Source organism: Cydia amplana, chromosome 6 (genome assembly GCF_948474715.1).
Source record: "Cydia amplana chromosome 6, ilCydAmpl1.1, whole genome shotgun sequence".
NCBI classification, from domain to species: Eukaryota; Metazoa; Arthropoda; class Insecta; order Lepidoptera; family Tortricidae; genus Cydia; species Cydia amplana.
Window position 1 is genome coordinate 19,600,289 of NC_086074.1, and position 24,134 is coordinate 19,624,422.

A 24,134-nucleotide genomic window follows, 5' to 3' on the forward strand; every position below is an offset into this window, starting at 1 on the left:
TTTTAGAAGTATGAACGAAGTACTAAGTTTATTTGTTAAACTATATACTAAATTTTATGAGACTGAAATATCAAGATGAGCATTATTTCACTCAAATTATCCTTTGGATTACTCTTGCCTGCCAAAGGTTCCCTAAAACAGCTAGTCGTCGATTTTCTATCTCCGAATAGACTGTGTTCCTAATCCCAACTTGATATTTATGATTTTATTGTGTAAATACCTTAGAAACATGATTGTAATACTCAGTACCTCGTCTTTACACCAGAAAACCAGAACTTCATAAATAAAAATAGAGATAAGATTTTACATTAATTATTTTCCCCAAATAAATTAAAATATTGGAAGATTTAAGCAACTGAAACCCTATACCCATTTACGCACAATTTTAGTATAGTGAAACCGTAGTTGAAGTCCCTTAAAAAGAAGAAATATATCAGTTTTACAGACCAAGACTAAAACGAACCCTAAATTCCGAATAATTAGTGTGTGATTTTACCCTAAACCTACCCTTGTCCCTACTCTAGTATAACCAAAGCACAGTTAGTACTTACCATCGACCTGGTACTTTGGAATATACGCAAGTGTATCCCTACTAAGAAGCTGTAAGAGTTCGGCGAGCGATTCCGAGAATGCAACCTAACAGCTCGTGGACTTGTCTCCCCCCATGGCGGGTTGCACAGAGGCAGGGTGGCAACATGGGTAAGACAGGGCCCTATTATGTATATAAGTGGTATAAATAAATATATTTAATATACGAAGCCTCCAAATACTGTAGATTTCAAATGGGCCCAGATTACTCCGGATGATGCGCACGTGACATCCCCATTATTCATCTAACAGCTGGACATTGGAGAGCTAAGGAGGGAGACGTTTTTCACCTTCTATGTTGGTAAAGAGAAGGTGCCAAGATAACCCTCATCTTGGAGCAAAAAGACTCCTAGACAGCTCACATTTAACACCGCAAGGGGTGAGCTGCCCAGCCGGACAAACAGTCAGTCCAAACAATGATCTGGTTTTGAAAAATATAGCAAAAGACCCCATAGTAAAACACTAAAATAACTAGGTTCTATTTTACGAACCAAACTCCACACAAAATTAAACTAACTAAACACAGAAGTGAAATCCCCTTAGACACCGTTATCTAAGTTCAGTTTTATGACGATATTGTCCCCATAAAACCAAACACAGACACGCCTTCCAAGCTCCTGTTATGCAACGATATTGTCCCTGCATAACGTGACGGCACTTAGAAAACACAGTGTAGAAAACTTCACTATAACACCACACAGTAGCAAAGAATCCCCGCAATAGCCTAAGTTCAGTTTTACGACGATATTGTCCCCGCAAAACCAAACACAGACACAATTTCCAAGTTCCTGTTATGCAACGATATTGTCCCTGCATAACGTGGCGGCACTTAGAAAAACACTGCGTAGGAAACTTCACTATATTTAAATCCCGTACACGGTAACAAAGAATCTCCACAAAAGTCTAAGATCAGCTTTACGACGATATTGTCCCCGTAAAACCAAACACAGACACCATTTCCACGTTTAAATTCACCAGGATAATTCCCGGCAAAAACAAACATAGTAACAGTAGTAGAGGAACTTTGCTCACCGAATATTTAAACGCCCGAGAACCAGAGTCACTGCTAGCCGATGGTTGAAGAATGAATGAATACCGGCGGTCCGCTCCTGCCTTTTATACTCTTTTACTGGCGACATACTGGCGACATAATGGCGACATACTGGCGACATAACGGCGACATACTGGCGACATAATGGCGACATAACGGCGACATAATGGCGACATAACGGCGACATAATGGCGACATAATGGCGACATACTGGCGACATAATGGCGACATACTGGCGACATAACGGCGACATAATGGCGACATACTGGCGACATAATGGCGACATAACGGCGACACAATGGCGACATACTGGCGACATAACGGCGACATAATGGCGACATAATGGCGACATACTGGCGACATAATGGCGACATAATGGCGACATAATGGCGACATAATGGCGACATAATGGCGACACAACGGCGACATAACGGCGACATAACGGCGACATAATGGCGACACAATAGCGACATACTGGCGACACAATGGCGACACAATGGCGACACAATTGCGACATACTGGCGACATAATGGCGACTGGCGACATACTGGCGACATAATGGCGACATAACGGCGACATACTGGCGACATAATGGCGACATAATGGCGACATACTGGCGACATAATGGCGACATAATGGCGACATAATGGCGACATAACGGCGACACAACGGCGACATAACGGCGACATAATGGCGACACAATAGCGACATACTGGCGACACAATGGCGACACAATTGCGACATACTGGCGACATAATGGCGACTGGCGACATACTGGCGACATAATGGCGACATAACGGCGACATAATAGCGACATACTGGCGACATACTGGCGACATACTGGCGACATACTGGCGACATACTGGCGACATAACGGCGACATACTGGCGACATACTGGCGACATAATGGCGACATATCGGCGACACAACGGCGACATAATGGCGACACAATGGCGACATACTGGCGACACAATGGCGACATACTGGCGACATAACGGCGACATACTGGCGACATAATGGCGACTGGCGACATACTGGCGACATAATGGCGACATAACGGCGACATACTGGCGACATAATGGCGACATACTGGCGACATACTGGCGACTGGCGACATAATGGCGACACAATGGCGACACAATGGCGACATAACGGCGACATAATGGCGACATACTGGCGACATAACGGCGACACAATGGCGACATAACGGCGACATAATGGCGACATAACGGCGACATAATGAGACAAACATTAATCAGAAAGTACCAGGATACCATGACTGAGGAAGAGGTCATTTGCCCCCGTACCTATTAGCGATATGCAACCGACGACCAGTGATTTATTAAGACAAATGTTTACCAAAAGTACCAGGCTACCATAACCGAGGAAGAGGTCAAAAGTCGTAAAGTTCGATGCTACCAAGATCTATCCCTTTCACGCTTGCGTCTTAGAGAAAGACGGAGATATTCTCAATGACGTCTACGCACACATTCACAGGCAATAATCGGGTAGTCAGTTTGAGTAGACTATATTATAATAAAAAGGAACGCTTTATGGCCCCTCTACACGCACGAACCTGCAAGCATTATTTTACTTTGGGATATTTTTAGTCTCTTTCCGAAAAACACTCCTGTGTGGAAGTATTTTACGTTCACCAGTAGCAAACATACTCAAAACATAGCGGGAAGTTTTAAAATCTTAGGCGTTTTGGACTGTTTGTATTAACTCTGTACTAGGAGTTCAGACTACAATACGACCGAACGTCACGCTGTCAATGTCACTGTCATTCTAATGCCAAAAGTTCACATATTTGGGTTAGTTTCAACTTGTGATGGTTATTTTACGCAAGTTATTAATCTAAATAGCAAAAAATTTATAGTGGGTTATATATTTAATGAAACCACAAGTGATGAAATACGAAACGTGCACTTCAAGTTGTAATTGTGACATTATTCATTGGAATCATGCATGAAATACGCGACTGAAAGGGATTTTAGTATTCAAGGTATTTCTTTCTAGTTTGTGTGTTTTGTAATGAACAAATTAGGTTAATGTAATAGGCATACGACCAGTCACACGGTCTCCTGAGTCACTCTCAAAATTCTAGGTTTTTCGTATTTAAATGAACCAAACTTGCATTTTATGGTAGTTATAAGACCTTTCCATAATGGGACATCTACTGAGCATGTTAGTAGAACATGGTACAGCAGTTCTTCTAACAATCTATGCTACTATTGTCTCCTCTCTGATGGAACGGAATAACAACCAAAAATAGTTGATTGACCCATTAAACAATTGATTATAATCGGGGCACATGATGTTTCCGATGCTATGCAGTTCTTCACCAATCGCGCTTTATGCGGTTTTCGTTATTGCGGTTGCGATTCGGTTGCGGATTTTGCGGTTGCTGACATTAGGGCCACATTTACTCGCGCATGACGTTGCTGATGTTACGGTACATTCGGGGCACACTTAAGAGCATGATGTTCCTGATGCTGTGCAGTTCTTTGTAGAACGGGGGTCGGAGACGAGATAAAGATAAAAAGATAGTTTATTCAAGTAGGCATAATTACAATACGCTTATGAACGTCAAATAAAGCTAACCGGCTCCAACCCTACACCTCTGCCCCGAGAAGATTTAAATCCCCCCTCAATTGGAGGAGGGTATCCCAATATGGGACCGGCAACAAACTCGGCGGGACACATCTTTAAAAAAAATTACATCTTATAATTAACATGCATTAAAAAAAATACAATTTAAATTACTATAGAATTCATGCAATTATACACATAAGGTGTAATTTAAATTTGATTTTGATTTGATTGATCGAGCTAAGTGAGAGCAGAGTAGATTAATGCTATACCGTTTGTTGAACTATATGGCAAGCTTAGTCAATTAATAAACCTTTTTCTGGCACCTTTCACAAAGTTGTTTAACGACTTTTTGTATTTTTTTCGCTCTCACGAACGCGCGAACTCGCATGCAATTTTAGTTACATTGCGGATTTTAGTTACCTACGTTCGCAACGAGATCGTCCACGTAGGACACTTCTATAGGTATCAAAGGACTGATTCACCCCGCGCCGCATTGCTTCGCTTCGTGTCCGCGTAGTACGCTGTGTTAGGCACAAACAAGGCTTGAACCTAAGATTTCAATAAAATGATATGAACAAATCCATAGTAATATTATAAATGTGTCTGTCTGTATGTTACCTCTTCACGCTTAAACCGCTGAACCGATTTAGTTGAAATTTGGTATGAAGATAGTTTGAGTCCCGGGGAAGGACATAGGATACTTTTTATCTCAGAACTCACCCCGTAAGAAGGTGAAAAGGGGGATGGAAATTTGTATGGGCAATCAATAACCGCTGAACCGATTTAGTTGAAATTTGGTATTGAGATAGTTTGAGTCCGGGGAAGGACATAGGGTAGTTTTTATCTCAAAAATCTCCTTTTAAGGGGGTGAAAAGGGGGGTGGAAGTTTGTATGGGGAATCGTTAAAAAGCAGATTGGGTAAAAATAAGCTACCCAAATTACTAATTCCACGCAGACGAAGTTGCGGGCAAAAGCTAGTAAACAAATAATTTTGTTTGCTATCGTCGAGATGATTGAAATCAATCAAATATTGATTATGAAATTAAGTCAATAGGTAAACAAAAAATAACGATTTGTCATTGAGTACCTACCACACGTAGTTGGCCTTGTTATCTTGATCAACATTACTAAATTAGTCTAATCAAAACAATAACACGGATTCGATTAAACATTACGATAATATACGCTATTTTTTACTTATCGATATCTATACCCTCGTAAGTACCCGTGTACTTGTACAAGTACAAATTAGATACGAATTTTAAACACATATAGAAATAAAAGAAGGTTCAAAATTTAAAAGCGCCAAAATTGCCCTGGGCACAGACAAGACATCCTCTAGACTGAGCATAGTAACGCTACCCCCTCTGCCAGTTATACGGTAGTTTTACTCCATCTTCGAGTCAATCCCGTGCCGTGATTGGTCCGTGTCTTTAAACGGACCAATCACGGCACGGGATTCGCTCACCTCGTCCCCCCGCACCTCCGTATTTTTGGCAGCATCGGTTTCATGAAATAATTGCTCTAAACTCAGTCTAGAGCAGTGGTTCCTAACCTGGGGGTAATTTCCCCCCTGGGGGTAAAACTGGTATTTTACGGGGGTAATAAGCTAACCTAATTTAACAACACAACAAACGTACACGTTTATTTTTTATTACCATTGGGAGGAGGGGTGAAATCAGGTTCCCTAATTAGTCATAGGGGTGATCGGACTGAAAAGGTTAGGAACCACTGGTCTAGAGGATTCCTAGTCTATGTTGGTCCGTGTATTTGAACGGACCAATCACGGCACGGGATACGCTCACCTCGTCCCCCCGCACCCCCGTATTTTTGGCAGCATTGGTTTCATGAAATAATTGCTCTAAACTCCGTCTAGAGGATTCCTAGTCTATGGCCCTGGGTCTTGCGAGGTTATCTATCTAGTTAGCCAACGATTTAATAAGCAGTGATCAGAATTGGTAGAGTATATGTGACATTTTTAATCAAAAGGTTCCACATTGTCGCTTGTCGATAAGGTTGATTACATATTGAAGCTATATGGAAATAGCGCCTTATTGACAACCGTCAATAAGTACCCTTTTTATTGAAAATGATTTTGAATGGTTTTTATGGGTTATATGCATAGACTAGGAATCCTCTAGACTGAGTTTAGAGCAATTATTTCATGAGACCGATGCTGCCAAAAATACGGGGGTGCGGGGGGACGAGGTGAGCGAATCCCGTGCCGTGATTGGTCCGTTCAAAGACACGGACCAATCACGGCACGGGATTGACTCGAAGATGGAGTAAAACTGCCCATATAAGTGGCAGAAGGGGTAGCGTTACTATGCTCAGTCTAGAGGATGTCTTGTCTGTGGTTATATGCAAGAGTAAGCTATACCTACAATGCAAATGCTGAAAAGCGCTTCACGAGTTTTGCTCTTTCGAACGGTTTATTAAGCGCTTAAACATCTTTGTGATAAGTTATTTTTTGAGAATTAAACCCCTTTTCCAGGCATAGTAAAATTTATCGGCCACATACGCGCCAATATAATTTCAACGTTATCAATCCGAAAGTTTGGCAATCCCTCATTATTTCTATAAAAATCTTTAGGTATAATTCTGATCTTTAGGTATAAGCTCTTGTATTCGGTGCTATAGCCGGTCAAACAACTTTGTCAGTAGAAAATGGCGTGAAACACAAATTTTCTATGGGACAATTACCCTTCGCGCCAATTTTTTTTAAATTGCCGCCTTTTCTACTGACGGAAATGGCTTACTAGCTATAGATTTTAAAACTGGGAGTTTACAAGGAGTCTTGTAATTTCTGGATTAGGCCAGTTTCATGGCATGACTGGTATAGAATCTACTTGAAATAGATAAATGGTTCAAACTAAATCATAATCATTATATTTAATGGGAGAATATCTACGGTATACGAGTATCTACACTAACAATTATTACGTTATCTTAGAAAACAATCTAAAATTTTGTCACATAATTAATCACGTAAAAGCCGATATATATCAATTTGATGCAGCATAACATTTAAGCCTGTTATGACGTCATAGATACCTATATCCATCAAAAGCCTTATCTTTAAATCACCCAAATTTGTTGCCAACCTCAACCTTTGCATTGCCAATCTATAATAGGGTATTAGGGTAGGGTAGGGTAGTCAAATCAGTTTCTTTTTTAGACCTATCAAACCGATTTGTTGATAATGAATTTATATAAAACATTCAACAGTCAACTCACCTACTTTTTAGGGTTCCGTAGCCAAATGGCAAAAAACGGAACCCTTATGGATTCGACATGTATGTCTGTCCGTCTGTCTGTCTGTCTGTCTGTCTGTCCGTCTGTCCGTCTGTCCGTCCGTCCGTCCGTCCGTCCGTCCGTATGTCACAGCCACTTTGTTCCGAAACTATAAGAACTATACTGTTGAAACTTGGTAAGTAGATGTAATACTGTGAACCGCATTAAGATTTTCACACAAAAATAGAAAAAAAAAACAATAAATTGTGGGGGTTCCCCATACTTAGAAGTTAGAACTGAAACCCAAAAATTTTTTTTTCATCAAACCTATACGTGTGGGATATCTATGGATAGGTCTTCAAAAATGATATTGAGGTTTCTAATATATATTTTTTTTTTACTGAATAGTTTGCGCGAGAGACACTTCTAAAGTGGTAAAATGTGTGTCCCCCCCCCCCCCCACCCTGTAACTTCTAAAATAAGAGAATGATAAAACTAAAAAAAATATATGATGTACATTACCATGCAAACTTCCACCGAAAATTGGTTTGAACGAGATCTAGTAAGTAGTTTTTTTTTAATATGTCATAAATCCCCTAAATACGGAACCCTTCATGGGCGAGTCCGACTCGCACTTGGCCGTTTTTTTATATTTATATCCGATTTATTAAATATACTTGGTCAACCAGATCTTGACAGTAGAAAAAGGCGGAAAATTTGAAAAATTTAGGCGCGAAGGGATATCGTCCCATAGAACATTTGAATATCGCGCCTTTTTTTACTGACAAGATTTGGTTGACCAGCTATAGAACTTGTGTTTAAAAATAAATGCTATCTATGTTTTTTTTCTAATTATTATCTGGTGCTTTGCATGCTTTGCGTGCTTTGCACACCATGCATTATGCATTAGTTGCATTACAGTAGGTGTTTACATGAAACGTCCTTGGTTCAAATCATACCTAAGTGTAAGGCCTGAGTGGTGGACGCTCGAGTTGGGCGTGCAGCGGGGCGGGGCGTGCGGCGTGCATGTTAAACAAATGCAAGCGTATAGTAGCGGCCTTAGTGCACGCTGCTCAAATTACTTGTGAGCCCGACGCCACGCTGCACGCCCCGCCGAACGCTCCGCTTCGAGCGTCCACTCAGGCCTTACACTAAATGTCCTTGTGTTTTTTGTTTGGACGTGTTTTGTTTGTAGAAGTGCAGCGATTACTGATATGCTTATTGTTATTGATGTTATTATCAATCGATTTATGCCTGATTATTCGATACATGCGCACTTGATTCGGACTCGTACGTGTGTACTGAGCGAAATATAACTGACCTAATGCGAGCCCTGAGGGTTCCGTACCATCGCACATTTTTTCACATTGTCCTTAAAACCAATTGTTTTATCCAGCAAATATGTCTGCGAGTGATACTACAAATTTTATATCAAAGGAAAAATGGAAAGCTCACCGTTACCGTCAGGACTTGAACCTGCGACCTTTGGAAACCGTTCAATCGCTCTTAACCAACTGAGCTACTTGTGTTGCATAGGTATCTCTATAAGTGGAATTATTCTTATTTGCATTATTTGACACATTATGACTGACGTATATAGAGATGTAACTAACCCAAATCGATTGTCACAGCAAGCGATTCCGATTGGATGGCACCGTGACTGAGGTATCGAATTGTGACGTTCAATGAATTTTTTTGAGATTTAAATAAAGCTAGAATTATATGGTTAATAAATAATAATAAGAGGATATAATAAATCTAATAATGCTTTGTTATAAATATGGAATAATTATTGTAATATGAATGATTTATAACAAAATTTACCTAGATTTAATAATGTTTAAAACTTTGACGTGTAAAATGTATATTTTATGAATAAAACATTTAATTGAATTGAATTGTTGCGACCTAAAATGAAAAATTTATATCGATTTACTTAGACGACTACCGATCCATAACGGTGGGGTCCGGCCAACCCTACATAAAAAAAACAGACGTAGAACGTAAACGTTCGCAGTGCAATTGTCTTCCTTTGTAATTTCGATGTGCTAGATATTTTACGTTCTATTGCTGTTGTCAGTGTCATGTGTCAAATAAAGCAAATGCGAGTGCACAAGGTATATAATTTACTTCATGCGTCTTAAGCCGGGTCTCCACCAAGCGCACGCGCTCGCGAGGCAGCCTCGGATGTGTGGCTCGCGAGCCTGGCCTCGCGAGGCAGCCTCGCGGTTTCGCTCGGAGACACTGAGGCGAGCCTCGCGAGGCAGACCGAGCCGTCAGAAGTCCGAGGCAATTCACGATGGATAGTTGGGTTATTTCTGCTGGTGCTATTTTTCTAGTGGCTTCTTGTTTAAAAAAGAGGAAAAACTCACGTTTTAAGAAAAGACGAAGACGCTGGTGGATAAAAAACTTTATGCCGTCGCAATAAACACGGGAATAAATTATTTCAAGATTTTAAACATGACGAAACCGTACATAATTTTACACGTATGTCCCTGGAAGATTTTGAAAATTTGTGCTCATTGTTGTCTGAGAAAGTTAAAAAGTGCGACACAAATTATAGAGAAAATTACTATTTTGTCGCTCAGTCGTTTCTGGTTGATTGGGTCTGTCTGAGAAACAATGGGGGCACGTGCATCTGTTGTTACTAGCCGGGTAACTGACCTGGCTTGTGCAAATTGTTTTGTTGTTCCTTCCTGGTTATTTATTTGTGCTTTTGTTTTATTCTGCCACGGTTTTTCTTTTGTTCGTTAATATCTCACGTGTGAATAGTTGAAACTAGCAAACAGTGTCCCTTTATTTGTTAATGTCATCCTTTTCTAGTTTAATGATAAGGAATTGGTTTAGGACCCATTTCTAGTGAAGTGCACAATGTAGTAAAATCACATTTTTACTACATTTTCTACACAAAAAAACGCGCGTTTCGTAACTTAGGTATGTGTTGGGTTAGGACAAAGCAAAAACATAAATGCAATAAATAATACCTAGTATTTTTTTTTTACATTCCGTCTACAGAAGAAGAGTCGCTAGCTATATCGGAAGAATTTGAGAATAAATGGAATTTACCCCATGTGATAATGGATGGAAAACATGTTATGTTACAAGCACCGATTATTTAAAACTATTTGCGCTCGCGAGCCAAAACCACCACCAGTCCACACCGAACGAACAGCGCACACTGAGGCACCTTTGAGCATGTCACATTTACCGACAGCGGACGGCTCGACCCCGAGGCACGCTCGGCCGAGCCAACGTGCGCCCGAACAGCCTCGAGGCACGTCCACATAGACCGAGCATTTGGCTCGCGAGGCTGCCTCGCGGGCGCGTGCGCTTGGTGGAGACGCGGCTTTAAATGCGACTCGTATACCAATATTTCTGATCGCGTGATAAAGACGACTGTATCGTGATTAATCTGTTGAATATAGTGCTAATTAAATGATTGTCGCTATCAATATATAGATCCGCAGCTTTTGACGGAATCTATTGCCTCTCTCACGACCCCACGCAAAGCATGGCTCTTGAAATCGCGGCTGCCATTACACTCGGCATTGCCGGTTTTGTTCTACTTGTCTATTTATATTTGACCCGAAACTATTCTTATTGGAAGAAGCGTGGCATAGCCGGTCCTAAACCGGTGCCAGTTTTCGGTAACTTAAAAGACACGACACTGAGACGCACTACCTTCAATGAGCTATTTAAACATTTTTACGACTCCTATCCTGAGAGCAAAGTGGTCGGGATCTACCGCGCCTGGCACCCTACCATCGTGGTCAGGGACTTGGACGTACTCAAGCACGTGATGATCAGAGAGTTCGACAACTTCTCAGACCGCGGTTTCAGCTTCAGCAACAAGGGCCTCGGCTTCAACCTCTTCAACGCCGAGAGCGACGACTGGCGGGTACTACGCACTCGGCTGTCCCCCATGTTCACTACTGGAAAACTCAGGAACATGCTCTACTTGATCACTGAACGCGCCGACAAGTTTCTGGACTTCCTCGGCCCTGTTGTCGAGAAATCCCCCGAACAGAACGTCCACACCCTAGTACAAAAATTCACTATCGGCAACATAGGTGCTTGCGCGTTCGGCATTGACATCGACATAAACGACGTCGACAACGTCTTCGAAACTTTAGACAATCTCATATTCACTACCAACTACACTATCGAATTGGAAACTATGTATCCCGGCATTCTAAAGAAGTTCGACATGTCCTTCTGGCCTAAAGCCATCAAGGACTTCTTTTACGGACTTGTGAACGATATATTACGCGAGCGCAACGGTCAGGCGTCCAACAGGAAAGATTTTATGGACCTGATGTTGGAGCTGAGAAACGCGGGCGAGATTCATGGAGTGAAGCGACATGAGGATGACAAGCATAGGACACTTCAGATAACCGATGACGTTATGGCTGCGCAGGCATTTGTTTTCTACGCGGCCGGTTACGAAACCAGCGCTACCACCATGGGCTTTCTACTACACGAACTAGCCAAGCATCCTGAAATACAAGACCGAGTTGTCGAGGAAGTCAACCAGGTTCTCAAGAAGCACGGTGAAAAAGTTACATTCGACTGCATCAAAGATATGACCTACTTGGAACAGGTGTTCAATGAGACACTTCGGATGTATCCAGTAGTGGACCCGATCCCTCGGCTCGCGATGGGTCGCGTGGAACTCCCTGACACTGGGGTGATAGTAGAGAAGGGCATGGGTGTCATGGTATCCGTGAGTGGCATCCACTATGACCCTAAACACTGGCCCAATCCTACAGAGTTCAACCCTGATCGATTTTTGCCGGAGAACTCAAAAGATAGACATCCTTGCGCATTCCTGCCTTTCGGACTCGGGCCAAGAAACTGTATAGGTGAGTGAGACCATTTTATTTTATTTTTTACTATTTGCGTAAAGATTTGAACACTCTTTATAGAATCTAACGCTAATCGATTTGCGTCAAGCACCCTTCTGTGGACAAAACAACAGAAGTTAACGACCCGGGTACATTACGTATACATCACGTTTTTCTTATTTGAGTCTCAAGTACTGAAAAATGTACCCCGCCTGTAAGGGTACAGCGTAAAAAATAGCCCTTGATTCTCCTTTAACTTTGCTATGTCTACAGGAAAGATGTGAACGAGTTAACTATACTATAAAATGTTTATAACCCATCTTAAAACAAGTTGAGTTTATTTCAACTCCGTATAAAAGATGCTTAGATTCATTTTCAACTTATATCTTCTCACTAATCAGGCTAACCAGTGGCATAACTATAGTTTAGCAGAGGAGCAAATTACCAACTCTTAGAGAAATCCCTGACTCGAAAACCTGTGAGCACAGGAGGGATCGACAATTATTGCAAAATACAGGGCCTTACATAGTATAGGAACTTATAGAGACGCCACTGAGCTTAACTGCCATAAGTATTCTTGTAATATATCGCTAGCGCTACAAGTATTTAGAGCTAATTTATTAGTATTGCGGCTATAAACCCAAAAATACCACATCAACAGTAACCCGACTCCTTACTAATCCAACTACACCTTTCCAGGCATGCGTTTCGCGCAAGTGCAGTCAAAGGTGTGCCTCGTGAAGCTGCTGCGCCGTTACCGCGTGGAGCCGTGCGCGCTCACACGAAAGCGACTAGAATTTGATCCCGATCGATTCGTCTTGAGATCGAAACACGGGCTGCCTTTGAGAGTTGTGCCGCGGCATCAGGCAACGCTTTTTAGAGGGAATTAGTTACAAATGTTATTACAATACGAAAAGATTCATTGATTGGCGAATCAACTTTTAGACCAACAGAATATATTTGGAGTTACCAAGAAGATACCTTTCCAATTTTGTATTGGTCTACATTTTAGGACTTTCAGAGTGCGAATCTCTTGTCTTAACGAGTAACATAAAATTATATAATGATGATGATTATTTTTAAGCGAAATTTTTGATTGAAGTTTAAAAGTCTAAAAGTTCATTCGCCCGTCAGTCACCTACAATAATATGTTATACAACGAAGGCCGCAAAAAATATCTGACACGATCTTATTTGAAGAGTCATAAGAGCGTTTCACATATTTTTGCGGCCTTCGAAGAGTAACATTTTATTGCAGATGACTGTACTGTACCTATATGAAGCGTAGTCTAAGAAAAAAATAGTGTTTCAAATGTGATAGCTAAAGAAAAGACGCTTTCCACGAGGATTTCGCGTACATTGACCCGCCTCTTGCCATCTCTATTGCTGTCACGCTCGCACAGTGACATTGACAGGCATCATGGGTGGAAAAGCAATATATAAGTATACACGTACCTAAATTATGCGGCTAATCTGGGGCCCGTTTCTCAAAAGCTTGTAACTTTTAATACAAGCAGATGTCACTTTTTGACAGCTTTTGTTAGAAAGGGACTTCCACTTGTATTACAAGTTACAAGCTTTTGAGAAACGGGCCCCTGGTCGTTAAACGGTGATATTTGAATTTGACATAAAGGTTACGTCGAAAATTTTGACACAAAATATGTATAGAAATGCATCTCTTTCTGTGATATACTGACTGAGAAAATAAAACAAAGGCGGATTTGTGTTGTTGACTTCTGTTTAGAAATAAGTATTTTTTATTTGGGTCTGAATATTACTGATGATGATGATGGGTCTTCTAAATTTATACATTTTGTTTATTATATTTTTATCTTGATTTGATTATGAGATCTATGACTGAGTACCTAAATATATATGTATAAATTTATTGTTAGTATATATGTACTTACATACTCATGAATATACTTACATACTTTTTCCGGATGGGTTATTTATTTACTAACCAAATCAAACCTTGCGTTTTTGTACCTCCCACCGACCGAGAGACATTTATTCTTAAGGGCTCATTTAGACGGTGCGAGAAATCGCATGCGAGTTTCATTACATTGCATCATTTGATCGCTCGGCCGAATTGATGTAACCTCAATGGTCCGCAATGTAACTAAAATCGTATACGATCGCGCGCCGTCTAAATGAGCCCTAAGAATACGAGGGGCGTTCAAAATATTCTCGGTATTGATATCTTACGACCTCTTCTAAAATTTCTTTCGTTACTGGCCGCTAAGGTTTATTCATTGACATTAAAAAAAAGTATAATTCGAACCGAGATGGTCTTTTGTTTTTCTGCAATTGCTGAACAAACATGAACATCATGTGCAAATTGACAATGTTAACTAAATTAGAACATCGATGCGTGATAAAATTCTTGACAAAACAGGGTAAAAATCAAAAAACCATAAAAGAGGAAATGGATTGTGTTTACCGTGAGTCTGCTCCTTCTTTATCTACCATTCAAAAGTGGTCAAGCGAGTTTAAACGCGGAAGGGAGAGTATTGAAGATGACCCTAGACCTGGCCGGCCTGTAGTAGCTACTTCACAAGAAAATATTGATAAAGTGGAAAAACTTATATTGGAAGATGGTCGAGTGAAGGTAAAATCTATAGCACAAGTAACCAATCTCTCTATTGGTACCGTACATGATATTATACATGACCATCTTAATATGTCAAAAGTAAGTGCAAGATGGGTTCCGCGAATGCTGACTCGGCTTCAAAAAGACATGCGTGTAGCTTGTTGTTCCGATTTTATTGACCTGTGCGGTGAAAATCCTGATGAGGTGCTGCAAAGAATAGTTACTGGAGATGAAACCTGGGTTCATCATTATGACCCAGAGAGTAAACAAGAGTCCATGCAGTGGCACATTAAGGGTTCAGCTCATCCCAAGAAGTTCAAGGTCATCCCTTCAGCTGGCAAGGTCATGGCCACGATATTTTGGGATTGTGAAGGAGTATTACTAATCGATTATAAAGAAAAAGGTGTAAATATCACAGGACAGTACTACGCTAACATTCTACGTCAATTAAAGGATGTAATTAAAGAAAAAAGGCGAGGAAAGTTAACCAAAGGTATTCTGCTTCTGCATGACAACGCCCCCGTCCATACTGCTCATATTGCCAAGGCGGCTATTGTTGAATGTGGGTTTAAAACTGTTACTCACCCACCGTATAGTCCGGACTTAGCCCCCAGCGACTTCTTTTTGCTCCCCAATCTTAAAAAGGATCTGCGTGGAAATAAATTTTCTGACGATGAAGCATTGAAGGCGGCAGTGGAGGAGCATTTTTACACGAAAGATAAAAAATATTTTTACGAGGGATTAAAAAAAATAATTGATCGATCTTTTAAGTGTATGAACATAGGGGGGGAGTATATTGAAAAATAAAAATATCAAACTTTTCGTACTTGTTTGTTTTCATTCTCATACCGAGAATATTTTGAACACCCCTCGTAGCTTCGTCTATAGACTATCCGCCGCCGTACAATTGTAGTTTCGGGGTCAATTAAAATTACATAAAACTTGTCATGTAACTATACATATCTATGTCTGGTATTAGTTTTCGTTGCTAGAAATTATAATTGCAAATATTAATTATATTTTTAATATGATGTGTATATCTTTAGACTATAACTTTGCTAGGTTAGGTTAGATAAAGATATGTGCTATCAGTGCCATCCATTTCATTTTAGTGATACGATATTTTTATCGCAATATAAGTATCTCTCAAATGAATTGTTGTTAATGATAGCCTGTCCATAAACAGGACCGCTTTTTGTTTGCATCTATTCTCATTGACGGCTAAAGCAAGCCAACATGGCTCTCGAAATCATAGCCGCCGTTGCATTTCTAATTGCCGGTTGTGCTCTTCTCATCTACGGGCTCCTGACCCGCAACTACTCCTACTGGGAGAAGCGAGGCGTCGATGGTCCTAAACCGGTGCCGTTTTTCGGAAACTTAAAAGACTCGATGCTCAGACGCACTAGCTATATGGAACAATATAAACACTTCTACGACTCTTATCCTGACAGCAAAGTTGTCGGGATCTACCGCGCCTGGAATCCAACTGCCTTGGTCAAGGACCTGGATGTACTGAAGCATGTCATGATCAGGGAGTTCGACAGTTTTTCTGACCGCGGCTTCAGCTTCAGCAACAAAGGCCTCGGCTTCAATCTCTTCAACGCCGAGAGCGACGACTGGCGAGTACTACGCTCTCGGCTATCCCCTGTGTTCTCGACAGGAAAACTCAAAAACATGCTCTATCTGATGACAGGGCGCGCCGACAAGTTCCTAGATTATCTCGGCCCGTTAGTTGAAAAATCTCCTGAACAGAACGTCCACACACTTGTCCAGAAATTCACGATCAGCAACATTGGTGCCTGCGCCTTCGGCATAGACATAGACATAAACAACGTCGAAAATGTTTACGATGATCTCGACAGAATCATCTTCTCCACGAACTACGCTATCGAACTAGAGATGATGTATCCCGGCATTTTGAAGAAGTTCGGAATGTGTCTGTGGCCGAAAGTTATTAAGGATTTCTTTTACGGACTTGTGACGGACATACTGCGCGATCGCAACGGAGTCGCTTCCGATAGGAAAGACTTCATGGACTTACTTTTAGAGTTAAGGAACGCTGGTGAAATACACAGCGCGAAAAAATACAAGGACGGCAAGGACAGAACACTCCAGATCACGGAAGATGTGATGGCTGCTCAGGCCTTCGTCTTCTACGCGGCTGGTTACGAAACTAGCGCTACAGCCATGGGCTTCCTATTACACGAACTAGCCATGAATCCCGAGATACAGGACCGCGTGGTCGCTGAAATCGACCAGGTCCTAAAGAATCATAGCGGAGAAGTCACTTACGAGTGCATTAAAGACATGACTTATCTGGAACAAGTGTTTAACGAGACGCTACGGATGTATCCTGTGGTCGACCCCATCCCTCGACTCGCATTGAGAGCTGTGGAACTCCCGGATACAGGCGTAACCGTTGAGAAGGGTATGGGGGTTCTAGTTTCCGTCAGCGGCATACACCATGATCCTAAGCATTGGCCCAACCCCACAGAGTTCAACCCTGATCGTTTCTCACCGGAAAATTCCAAGGACAGGCACCCGTGCGCCTACTTGCCCTTCGGGCTCGGACCAAGAAACTGCATAGGTGAGTTTTTATCATAATTAATTATTTAAGATTCTGCATTTCTGGTGCATTAGCCGTTATCATAATATATCTCCTTAGATTACACTAATGGGTCTACTGCGATGTAACTTCATTGTTTTTACCTTAAATTCCGACGTTTCAGCCAAGTTCCGTGAACACAGCTGGTGCAACTCAGGTGAAACGTCTGAACTTAAGGTAAATACAATTAAATTATATCGCAGTAGACCCGTTTGTGTAATTAAATATGCGTACAAAACGCGAGAGTTTAAAGTGTTATATATCGTTAGACTTGTGAATTCTAACATAGCTTCATTTGCTAGTATCAGCGATATCGCTTCAAATACATCCACTAGATAGAAAAGCTTGTATTGATGTATAAAATCGGTTGTCAATTAAATTCTAACATTATAACAAAAAACCACATCAACAGTAACCCGACTCCTTACTAATCCAACTACACGTTTCCAGGCATGCGTTTCGCGCAAGTGCAGTCAAAGGTGTGCCTCATGAAGCTGCTGCAGCGTTACCGTGTGGAGCCGTGCGCGCTCACACGAAGGCACGTGGAGTTTGACCCTCACCGGTTGGTGAAACGCTCCAAACATGGACTGCCATTGAAGATCTTACCACGAGCTGTCGGAATTCAGAATATGATATTCTAAACTAAACATTAATTTTATTGTCTTCAGTTACCGCGATAGTTACTCAGGAAATAAAACTATGGAAACGGATTATATGACACATACTACCTTTCACATCACCTATGAGGAGATTACCTCATACGGTACAAAACGGTACGGTACGGGACGGTAGCAAATTTATTTCCACCTTGGCCGTTAAACACTTGAATCCCTCACTACGCTCAGGGATCAATGTACTGCCTTACCGTAATTATGTCATTTTGCTCCCTTGTGACACAATCTACTATTGTTGGATCGGAATTGATGAATATCAAGTTCTGACTGTGATTAATGTGATAAATAATTTAGGTGTAGGTAAAGCATCTGTACGACTAATTTTCTAATTATGTAATTTAATTGTAATATGTGTTGTTATTATTAAACTGAAATCCTTCATAGAATTGTGTTTATTTTTCACCATTTGCCCTGACCGAAATAATCGTTAGAACTTAATTAATCTCTAGTAATGAGTTTTCACATTATTGGTTGATAACGCTCTCTGATAATCAAACATAAAAAATCTTTGATTGACAGTATCATATCTTAGGACACGGATGTCACGAGCATGATACCGAAATTAATGTAATTATCAAGTTGTCTAATAATTAACCAGATAATATTATTCTATAATAAAAAGACGCCAGGATTGTTTACCATTTTTCTAATGCTAAAAAAACGAGGCATAACAAACAAACTCACATATTTAACAAACTATTTCAGCATGTGGATAAAAACGTTAGTATTTTCTGTGGATATTACAAATCGTTAAGATTTCGATACATTTTTCTAAGACTCAAGAAGTAGATGGTTTTATCATGCCGAAAGGATAAAGTACGAACCCTTCATATGTGTGTGGTAGTCAAAAATCGTGGGTACAGACCTCGGTTGTGCTGTAATTTCGCCAAAAAAATATTTCTCGGAAAAAATGCTAAAAGATGAGTAAAGCTTCTGTCAGGATCCTTAATTACACTAAAGAAGAGAAGAGCGTGTACATTATCAAAATAAAACTATAGTCATTTGTCGACACAATTGACAGACTGACAATACATGGGTAAAACTGAAAATATAATGAGCCACTTAGTGGGCGTGAGTGGACGCTCGAGGCGGAGCGTTCGGCAGGGCGTGCAGCGTGGCGTCGGGCTCACAAGTAATTTGAGCAGCGTGTACTAAGGCCGCTCCTATACGCTTGCATTTGTTTAACATGTACGCCGCACGCCCCGCCCCGCTACACGCCCAACTCGAGCGTCCACTCAGGCCTTACACTCAGATATCACGCAGTGGAAGAAAAAAAATATTCTTCTGAAAATTCTTAAGGGGGGTTCTATACTGATACACAAAGGATTTAATGCAGACTCAGTAATGCAGACTACTCGCATCCAAATCACAAGACTAGTAATATTGATATATGTCGTTTGTCTACAGGAAACGCTCGGCAGTCAACTCCCCGTGTTCGAAAACTTCTTGGACAAGGCTCCAAAGTCTGGCGGCTACGACGCGGTGCGGCAAAGTGTGGTGCTGCTGGTCGGCTCGCTGGCGCGCCATCTCGAGCCTGATGATGCACGAATCAAGCCCATCACGTTGAGGCTCATTGCCGCACTGTCTACCCCAAGCCAGCAGGTGAGGATTTTGAACTTAAGCGCGAACTTAGGTGCAAAGCGGCAGGCAAGCGGCGGCAGGGTCGCCATGTGAGGTGAGAGTTTGAAGTTGAGTGGAAATTGGTTGGGCTTGAATGATGCTTCATTTGATGATTAAGTGGTTATTGTATTACAAAATCAAGTGCATTGCGCTATTTACATCCAGTCAGTAGTTAAGGATTTACTTACTTTACTTTAGTACTTTGAGACCACTTATTGCTAAGAAAGATCACTTCACACTTGGATGAATGCTTTAGTAAAGGGGTAGGTTGATTTGCAAATATCTCATTTTGTGTGGAGTGCAACTAGAGAGAAAGAGGGCATGATACCTCTCGCAATATGCGTAGCTGATCTTGTATTTAACATGTTTTTGAAGAAGTACAATATGTATGTTGTACTTGATTTAGCGAATAAGGCATTGAAATAAAACAGTGTTTAGTCACCTATTATTAAAAATTATTGTACCCCTGTCCATGTTCTTAGGTCCAAGAGTCCGTGAGCAACTGTCTCCCTCACCTGGTATGCTCGCCCGCACTCGAGGGAGAGATACCCGCCATCATGAACAAACTCATGAAGCAACTACTCACAGCCGAGAAGTACGGAGACAGGAAGGTATGTTCCACTTGCTTTTGTACCGAGATGAATTCTTTGATACTTACTCGTAATAGGGTTCCATGGACAGCACAGAATAAGCAATAGTACTAGGTACAGAAGATTCACTCTCTAACAAAACGCGTCTGGTACGACAGATATGACCGCTAGGTGGCTTAAGCGCGAGAAGGCGTCCGTTCCGTAGCCGTGCGTGGCAACTAATATGGCTAGACACCAAAATTGGTGTGGGCCGCATGTACTTGTAGCGACACGACTAAATCGCTGAGTGAGCCACGCCTGTAGACAGGCGTAGAAAAGTTTTACTTTATTTATGATATTGTTACAAACGCCTGTCGTTATACACACACATGTGAAATACGTTCCTGATATGTAAGCTTGGGTTATTTCAAAAATTTGAACCATGTAAATGGATAATTTTAAATTAATTAGACCTGGCAGTCTAGCATGAGTTGCGTTCTCGCGCGCGACTCCAACTCATGCTAGACCGTCTGAGGATGGGACCCATGAGGAATAGAGCCTGGTGCTTTGTTTTAGGCAAATCAAAGCAGCAGGCTCTATTCCTCATGTGTATTTTCTCTTCAGAACTAAAAGTTGACTAAACCACTTTTTATGTGGGATATTTATGTATTTTTTACTCAGAGTCATGAGTTCTCTATGAAGATAGGAGGTGGCAATGGGAGCTCTGTGACAATACAAAGCAAACTAATTGAGTTGGTGTTGTTAGAGTTGTCCCGATGAGTATTGAGCCTGATGAGATGTGAGCTTGTGGAAAGAAAAGCACAGTATGTGTATTTTTATTTTTTTCAAAATTTTAGATTCAATAGTTTCGGAGATAAAGGGTGGGAGGGAATGGTCGGGCAGACAGACAGACGCACGAGTTATCCTATAAAGGTTCCGTTTTTTCCCTTTTGAGGTCCGGAACCCTAAAAATTAAATGTTTGCCAAAACGTTATTTTGTTTGTGCAGGGAGCAGCATACGGTATCGCCGGCATCATCAAAGGTCTCGGCATCCTCTCGCTGAAGCAGCTCGATGTGATGGGGAAACTGACCGAGGCCATTCAGGAGAAGAAAAATTATAAGTACAGGGAAGGTAGGAATTAAGTGCAAATAAATAATAATGAAGCCATCGATATTAGGTAAACTACTAACTAACTTTAAACCGTTGTCGTCTCAACAGTTTAATAGTGAAGTGTTTGGGGACGATTTTACACACATAGACCTAGGCCCTAGGCATAGTACTATGAGTAGTAGGCGACGATAATAGGGTATTTGAACTATTTGACTGTATTTAAAATAAATTATTTTACACCATGCAAGAAATAAAGCACCAGAAGATTAATTTAATAGAGAAACGTAGACAGCAGTTATGTTTAGACACAATTTATATTTTAAAACCCGTATAAAACTATAAAGAGTAGGTGATTTGATCGTGCGTCACAGGCTAGTTTTTCATATATATTCCATAGTAGCAAAATCGTTTTGACAGTTCGAAAAAAGAAGCAGATTTGACTGTAGTCAAATACCCTATTGTACATATTTATAGTATTGCTTCAAAATTTGCTCCAAAATTCGTCATTCAATTTCAGTTTTAAAATTATTATATGACGGTAGTTATATCATGTTGTAACACTTACTTGAGGTTTTGATATCGTTCTAATATATAAAAAGTGTTGGGGCACCCAGTGGGGTGCAATGTAGGCACATTTTACGGTACTTTATCAAGAGTTATTAATAAATGTCCATTACTTACCATCCTATATCGAAAAAGATAACAATCAAACACATAAAACAGTCACCATACACACAAAGAGATTCCAGACCTGACACAAACATGTTTTGTCGCCAAGGATTAAAATCAACTTCGTAGTCGCGATTACTAGTTATCGCATATTTACGCGCCCTAGTATTAATTTAAGCTTAACTACAGTAACTGCGACACCCATGAATGACTTTGAACTTGTCCGCAGGCGCTCTGTTCGGCTTCGAAATGCTCTGCTACAAACTTGGCCGTCTCTTCGAGCCTTACATAGTCCATGTACTACCCCACCTGTTACTCTGCTTCGGCGATAGCTCGCAATATGTGCGTGCCGCCGCCGATGATACAGCGAAACTGATCATGAGCAAACTGAGCGCTCATGGTGTCAAGTTGGTGTTACCGTCGCTGTTGCAAGCGCTGAATGACGATAACTGGAGGACTAAAGCCGGTAAGTAGTGTTTTGTCAAACTCTGGTGTAATTATGAGCCTTACATAGTCCACGTGCTGCCCCACCTGTTGCTCTGCTTCGACGATAGCTCGCAATATGTGCGCGCCGCCGCCGACGACACAGCGAAACTGATCATGAGCAAACTGAGCGCTCATGGTGTGAAGTTGGTGTTACCGTCGCTGTTGCAAGCTCTGAACGACGATAACTGGAGGACTAAAGCCGGTAAGTAGTGTTTTGTCAAACTCTGGTGCCTCTTCGAGCCTTACATAGTCCATGTGCTTCCCAACCTGTAGCTCGCAATACGTTCGCGATACGACACAGCGAAACTGATCATGAGCAAACTGAGCGCTCATGGTGTCAAGTTGGTGTTGCCGTCGCTGTTGCAAGCGCTGAATGACGATAACTGGAGGACTAAAGCCGGTAAGTAGTGTTTTATCAAACTCTACTCTAGCGTCCCGCCCCGGCTTCGCACGGGTTACACAAAACCTTTACAAATTATACACCTAAACCTTCCTCAAGAATCACTCTATTGATAGATGAAAACTATATGAAAATCCGTTCAGTAGTTATTGAGTTTATGACGAACATACATACACACAAACAGACAAACGCGGCGGGGGACTTTGTTTTATAAGGTGTAACGATTAGAGCAGCCTTAAAAGTTGTTTTAATTTAATATTTAAAACTTTCGCGTTTTGAAAACATATGAACTCACACTTATAGACGGGTCTATCGCGAAATTTATTTTATTACGTTTATTTACCGACGTTTCGACACAGGTTTCACTGGTCGTGCTCGCGTCGCGGCTAACTGATGTTCCAGTAAAATATCAAAACAGAGATTTTTAATTTTTTTTAAACATGCAGATTACGTCTGCGAGCGATATTCCAAATTTTATATTAAAGGAAAAAAATACTTGAGACTTCGGTGCCGTTAAAATGTAATCGTCTCTCGGTAGATGTCGCTATACGCCACCCCAAAGGCGTGTAGGCATGAGGGAAGGAATGGAAAAATTCGCAAGATTCTGGTGGGCTTCCGTAGCTCAATTGGCAGAGCTAACGCGCGGATTGCGGAGGTTGCGGGTTCAAGTCCTGCCGGAAGCGTAATTTTTCCATTTTTTCCTTTAATATAAAATACAGAGATTTTTGTTTAAATGTGTTATAATTTGCAGGATCAATCGAACTCCTCGGCGCTATGGCGTACTGCGCGCCGAAACAGCTGTCCTCATGCTTGCCGTCCATCGTGCCGAGACTGATAGAGGTGTTATCAGACTCGCACATGAGAGTGCAGGGCGCAGGCGCGGAGGCGCTCAAGGTCATCGGGTCCGTCATCAGGAACCCTGAGATCCAAGGTAACGCGGAACAACTGTCATCATGCTTACATCTATCATTTCACGACTTCTTCTTTAGGTGATATATCCTCTACGGATGTCGGCTACCACAGTCCGGAACTCATGTCTATTCGCAGTTTTCTTAAGACTGATCAAAGCTATTCTTAAAGTCAAAGTCAAAATATA

The 24,134-nt window shown here is 41.3% G+C and overlaps 1 protein-coding gene across 1 annotated transcript in view; it reads left to right on the plus strand.

Annotated features, from left to right (window-relative positions):
• Nucleotides 1-24,134, plus strand: part of LOC134649055 (stalled ribosome sensor GCN1) — a 70,058-nt gene that overhangs the window by 23,913 nt on the left and 22,011 nt on the right. Inside the window, exons 24-28 of the mRNA XM_063503770.1 lie at nucleotides 19,591-19,785; nucleotides 20,286-20,414; nucleotides 21,381-21,504; nucleotides 22,382-22,618; nucleotides 23,790-23,969. Of these exons, the coding sequence (XP_063359840.1) occupies nucleotides 19,591-19,785; nucleotides 20,286-20,414; nucleotides 21,381-21,504; nucleotides 22,382-22,618; nucleotides 23,790-23,969 (865 nt within the window). The remainder of the gene's footprint in view (nucleotides 1-19,590; nucleotides 19,786-20,285; nucleotides 20,415-21,380; nucleotides 21,505-22,381; nucleotides 22,619-23,789; nucleotides 23,970-24,134) is intronic.